The 6,290-nt window shown below is 39.1% G+C and overlaps 1 protein-coding gene across 1 annotated transcript; it reads left to right on the top strand.

The window, feature by feature from the left end:
* Positions 1-479: 479 nt before the first annotated feature.
* Positions 480-3,486, top strand: LOC139103446 (achaete-scute complex protein T3). The gene is made up of 2 exons (XM_070658115.1): positions 480-1,694; positions 3,247-3,486. The coding sequence occupies exon 1, from the start codon at positions 799-801 to the stop codon at positions 1,663-1,665; it is 867 nt and encodes a 288-aa protein (XP_070514216.1). The 5' UTR covers positions 480-798; the 3' UTR covers positions 1,666-1,694; positions 3,247-3,486.
* Positions 3,487-6,290: the final 2,804 nt, after the last annotated feature.

Genomic DNA, 6,290 nt, shown 5'->3' with positions numbered 1-6,290 from the left:
AAAAAAAGAAAAGAAATTGCAAGAAAATTACTTAAATGGCCTGTACATCTGTAAATTATATTTCAGTGATAATATTTAATTAATTGCCTAATCAAATAATTAAATTAATAATAAAATTAATAATAAAAAAGTACGTAAGTCTCATCTGTCGAATTATATTCTTCTAGCAATAACATCAGCTTATCGATCTGCCAACTGCTCTGACGGCACATGCCGACGATAAGTCCTATCACGTTTTTATCAATACACGGCGTGCTTCAAAAGATAAATCGGTAAACAGATCGGGATAGTAATATACTAGGACGATCTCAAACGAAGATGAGAATCTCGGGCAACGTAGGGCCTTTGGGACCGAGGTAGAGGGGAATCGCGAGGGTATGAGGCGCTGCGGGCCGGTAAACCGGCGAAGAGGAGAAGACGGGGGTTTAGGACCCGACGTCGGGTATGCGTGGGGATAGGCGCGTGCCCGCCCTGGCTATATAAGGCCCCAAGCCCTCATTGGTTAGGCATTTCGGAAGCCAGAATCGTACCGAGAGCATCGAGGGTGCGGATTAATATTTCTTCCCACGCTTTCCTTTCCGGTCGGTCGAGTAATAACTGCACGCTTTCCGTCCGTTTTTTTTCTTTTTTCTCTTCTGCAATCGTGCGTACTACGAGGTGTTAACGAGTCGCCATCAGCCGCATCTCCGACAGTTTTCCTTCGACACGTCGAGCAGTGTACACCGCGGCGAAGGTTGCCTGGCACGCGCGCTGCTGTAACTCCTGCTCCCGGCTGGTGGGGGGATTCGGATCCGTGATATGACCTTAGTGGGGTCCAAAGAGGAAAGCATCCTACCCATCATGCTGAGTGTGCAACAGCAGCATCACCATCATGGCCTTCACGCCACTTCGAACGCGCAGACCCATCGCGGCAACGTGATCGTCTCCACCAACAGTATGCCGGCCAGCAACAACACTCTGCAGCACGGATGCAAGCGGGCTAAGATCTACGGGCAGACAACTGGCCCTTACGGCGCGGTGCCTCATCAGCCGGCCTCGGTGGCTAGACGAAATGCGCGCGAGCGCAACAGGGTGAAGCAGGTGAACAACGGATTCGCCACTTTGCGACAGCACATACCACAAACAGTGGCGCAAGCGTTAGGAAGCAATACCGCCGGCACTCACGGTGGATCTAGAGCTGGCAGTAAAAAATTATCGAAGGTCGAAACTCTGAGGATGGCAGTGGAATACATCAGAAGTCTGCAACGTCTGCTAGAAGAGCACGACGGTGGTTCCGAGTCCAGCGGGTCCTCGCCTAACTCCTCAACGTCTTACAATTCGGAAAATATTAACTCCGACTCGAATCACTCGGCGGAAATGAGACTGCGAGGCAGCATCAAAGAGGAGATCCGTCATCACGGTAGTTCGCACGGATCCGACCTTCGGCATCAGCATCTCAGACAGAACTCGAGTCCAACGACCTTCGTCCCGACGACGTGTTCGGAGGCGTCGAGCTCACCGACGCCAAGTTTCGTTTCCGAAACCTCGTCGGCTGGAAGTCAAGGTTACAGTACGCCCGGCACGCTTTACACGACGCATTCCGACAGTTACGACAATTACGAGCCGATGAGTCCGGAGGACGAGGAATTGCTGGACGTTATCTCCTGGTGGCAGCAGAGTCAGTGAAGACGTTGATGTCCAGGCTTCTTTTCAAGGTTGGTGTCACGATCTAATGTTCTCTTTTCTTCTTCTTTTTTTAATAATTGTAATTAACGAATCATTCGCATTACAAAATCTTGCAGTTTTATAAAATCGCGTGTCGTCACTACGAATAACAGCTATCGTTTCGCTCAATTTTTTTTTCTTTTTTTTTTGTTATTTTATTCGCTGAGAATTTCACTTGTGAAATTGTATCAGATATATTTTTCATTGTTTTTATTATTTTTAATTTTAATTGCTTTGATTATCGCCAATTACAATTTTTTTAATAACGCCATTTTTCACTCCAGAACAATCGAGTCGAGAATTAATCTTTGATGAATATTGTTGATAACTCGATATCAAATCGTGAAAAGTAGTTTTTGTGCGCCCGCCACCCTCGCCGAGTGACAAATATTCCGTCCACGGGGAATATCTCGCTACGTTACCAGGAAGCTTAAAGAAATTTCCGAGTAAATTTGTGACCTTGCCCTCTCACAATGGCGCGCACGAACCCTCGCTGAAACCATTCAAATCGCAGACTCCATTCAGAGGGGCACCGCGTATGCATTCGAGGAGCGACGCTTTTGTACCGCGATTTCTTTCACGGCACGTTAATGCACGCACGTGTGTGCGTGAGTGTCGGTCCTTCTTCTACCGTTTTTTTCCCCGACTCCACCCCGCCCTTCGTCCTTCGGCGGCGTTTCCAAGTCGCCCGATCCCGATCATCGGGGAACACCTTTTTTTTTTTCGGTTGGATATGTACATTGTATAAAGTAAATGTCGACGTTTAAATAAAAATTGGGCGACGTAAACTCTCTTCGATTTCTCATATTATAATATTTTCATTTAATATAACAACTTAAAGTAAATCGAGCGCGTATCAAAGTATTTTCTATTCTTTTCCGAGAGAACTTTCCGTAAATTCTTGTAGTTCAAAGACCTCAACGACTCGCGAATACAGAAGGATTGCCTTTCTTTGCGTTTAGCTCTAATCTTGACCGACGTCACTTTCGGATCTCTCATCATATTTCGAGGATGTATGCGTATCTTTCCCATCTCTCACTTTTCCCTTGTCGCCGTCTCCCTTTATCCCACCTCACGTTTCATCTCTCTTTTTCACGAGGAGACGATTTCGTCTGCCGCGTTTAACCTGAATGCATCTTTCAAGATATTCCCGTCCCTCGTTTGTCGGTTTTTGAACCGGTACATTCTCTCTCTCTTTTCCGCTCCTTTCCACTTTTTCTCTCGCTTTTGCCCACGAAGAGCGCGGCGCGGGACTCCTTTGCAGTAAAACCGCCCTTACCTGAAATCATCCCCTGCTTCTTCCATCTCGCATACCTGCAGGGCTTCTTTTTTATTATCCTGTACCAACGTGAAACCCGCGATCTATTCGGAGGAATCGATATCACGCTGAAGGCGCAAGCGTCGCTTATAAATTGCATTATTCGCGCGAACCGCGTAACTGATTCATTGTTAAATATTTTTATTTTAATAAAAATTATTATTTTATTATCGGTAACTTTGAATATGGTTATCTAATAAATGTCTTCTCTTTTTCTGTTACAGCAATGACCAAATGCAAAGATACGCGTGAGTCAAAAGAAAAAAAAAGAACAGAAACAATGCAAGCAAGGCAGATAAAGGTAAACGAAGAAAGCGGCTGTTGCATTAACTATAATCTAGTCATATTATTTTGCACTTTGTCATCCAAGCTACGTGTAATACGTCAGCCTTTTCTTGTACAAATGCGAAGGACTTTTAAAAATCACGTGTCGCATTAATGTCGATTAATTTTTAAAACGCCAATTGGAAGACGCGGTACTTCTAAAGTACGCGACAAATACATTGCAATTTCTAATTATGTTACTTCTCTGATTCATAATTTATTATGAAGTTTATCAAAAGCATTTCTCATATTTCATTATCTAAAAAAAAAAAAAAAAAAAACAGAGAGGAAACTTGAAATGTAGGACGCGTCTGCACAGTTATTTATTTAAGATGACTCAATCGTCTTAACGCGTTCTCCAATTATTTTTAAACTATTTATCACGCAACAAGTAAAAGCAGTTCTTTTTACTTTCTTAACAAATAATTGATTAATAATTTTGAGGTTTTCTTAAAATGAGATCCGTCGACAAATATAACAATTATTATTGTGTACATTGATATAATTATAATAATTATTTTATATAATATTTTATTATAAATATTACATTTACATTTATATATTATATTGTATTATATATTGTATTACGTCATATTATTATTACACAATAATAATAATTTTTATATATTTGTATATATATATATATATATATATATATATATATATATTTTAAAGTGATTTATTCACAGTAATTCTATGATGTCTGCAATGATGTAATAGAATCACTGACTATGTCAGCGAATGTAAAGTTAGAGCTGTCAATATTCAGGTATTCTGATATTTCGGATGTTACCCACGTACTCGATTATTTAACACTATTACTCATTTTTTTACGTAATTTTTACTTCATTACCTATTTATGTAATATTATATTTATATTAAGATAATTATAATTACCTTGTTATACTATTGTGTAATAACTATTTACAGTGCTATATTAATACGAACCGAGTAATTTCTATATTCGAATTAAAAAAAAAGTTGCATGTGTAATTTGGATATATTAATTAAGTTACATTATTTTTAGACAAAAGTTCGGCATCAGAATTCAGTACAGTTCCTATATTTCTTTTTTTTTTATACATATTTAATTCCTCACATCTAATTCACAAATTGGTAATAATAATACACTAAGAACGACGTATATGTTATTACATTTAAGACCATGTATGTTCATATAGATTTAGGAATTAAATAGCATTATCTATTAAAAATCATTCAGGGAATAATGCTATACATTATTTGCATTTATTAAAATATACTTCAGTTCAAAAAAATAGGGAGTGTAAGAGAGAGAAAAAGTAAGCTCGTTTTTTTATAAATTGTCTTTCTTAAAAATATAGATGTACATATAAGAGATGTGATTAAAATATTATATATATGTATATATATATATTAAATATATATATATATATATATATATATATATATCTCACTGTTAAGAATTTGTTTCCTAATTATTTTAAATAAATTTAATATCTCGCGGGTATTATCGCGAGTAATATTCAAAATGCCCGTGTACCTAATTATTGACAGCGCTAATTATTTGTAAATTGTGTCGTAAGTTATGTATGAAAATTATGTATGAAAAAAAATGGACGAATCATACACAAATCGAACGGACTTGCGCGAAGCGAATCGACGATATCTCGCAATTGGCAGTGCCTTATAAAAAGAAAAAAAAATTGTAATAAGATTTAAGAGCGATTTGTTAAATATAACGAACGACGTTACAAATAATTCTACAAAATTGTTATTTATTAAATTACCCTAACTCCAATTCCATATTACGTAACGCTTGAAATTTTTCATTTACATATAGCTTTCTGCAATAATTTTTATTTTTATTTTTTACGCGTTTCTAGAGTTCCAAACTTTAGAAAACCTCATAAGTATTTCCTATTATGGCGATATTAAAACGGCCGTTTAAATTCGTGACAAAATTATGGGTGTATATTACTATTTGAAATGCACTCCATATTCCACCGTGAATTACGTACGATTACTGTTTCCAATTCCGCAGGTGCAGAACATTTTTTGCTTTGATCATTTTCACGGCTGTAAATTCGTAATTTATAAGTAAATTCCAATTCCGCACCTGCGTTAATGAGAAACAACAGCAAAAGAAGACTTAACACCTGTCATACATTTTCCAAAAATTCTTATCAGTTTTTTTTTTTTTTTTGTTAGAAATTATGTCATTTGGTTCACAAAATGTAACATGTCAGTTTTAACTGCCGCATAAGAATTAATAATACTTCTCGTAGTCTCCCCGCTTGCATTGTTGCTGCAATTCGCTTTATCTCCTCAATACTATCATTTCGCATTTTTTAAGAACACATGCCGGAACATAAATAATTTATACCAGTTCATAATCTACTTCCGGACGGATCTAATAAATAAAAAAATTAAAAAAAGAGAAAGAGGAAAGAAGAGATTGGCCGTTAGGAGGTCAACTGAAAGAAGACACGGCCGAGTGCATGCAGCATCCCGGCGTACTCTCCCACAAAGTCCGTTTCAGGGACACTTAAGTTAACACGAAACCCAGAGCGAGATTTCAGCCCGGCGCGGCACAAGTCGAAAGGAACGAGTCTATAATATATTCTGTTGCCGCCCTTCTCCTTGAAGTCCGGTCCTCCTCTCGATCGCGCGTCAGCGTTACTCGTACGCACGCACGCATGCATTCACGCACGTACTCACGCACGCACGCATTCACGTACGTCGGCGCAGCGCACGCGTGCACTCACGCGGCTACTATATGGCCCCAACAGGATAATTAGAGGCAAGTTTCCTTTCCAACTCTTCCACAGGTCAGTCGAGATCCGGCGCGCTCCGGCGCGCTGCATTACGTTCTGTTCCGTTAGAAAGAGAGAGTGTGAGAAAGGACGCCGGGGGCTGCGCTACGCAAAGCATTATACCACCCCGGCGTGGTATCGTTTTCTTC

The sequence above is a fragment of the Cardiocondyla obscurior genome, linkage group LG06, assembly GCF_019399895.1.
Source record: "Cardiocondyla obscurior isolate alpha-2009 linkage group LG06, Cobs3.1, whole genome shotgun sequence".
NCBI lineage: Eukaryota > Metazoa > Arthropoda > Insecta > Hymenoptera > Formicidae > Cardiocondyla > Cardiocondyla obscurior.
Note: the sequence above shows the minus strand (reverse complement) of the source record. Positions and strands in the feature narration are given on the sequence as shown.

Bases quoted from the DNA above. Each gene is read 5' to 3' on its own strand.
- LOC139103446 (XM_070658115.1), top strand. From the start codon at position 799: ATGACCTTAGTGGGGTCCAAAGAGGAAAGCATCCTACCCATCATGCTG.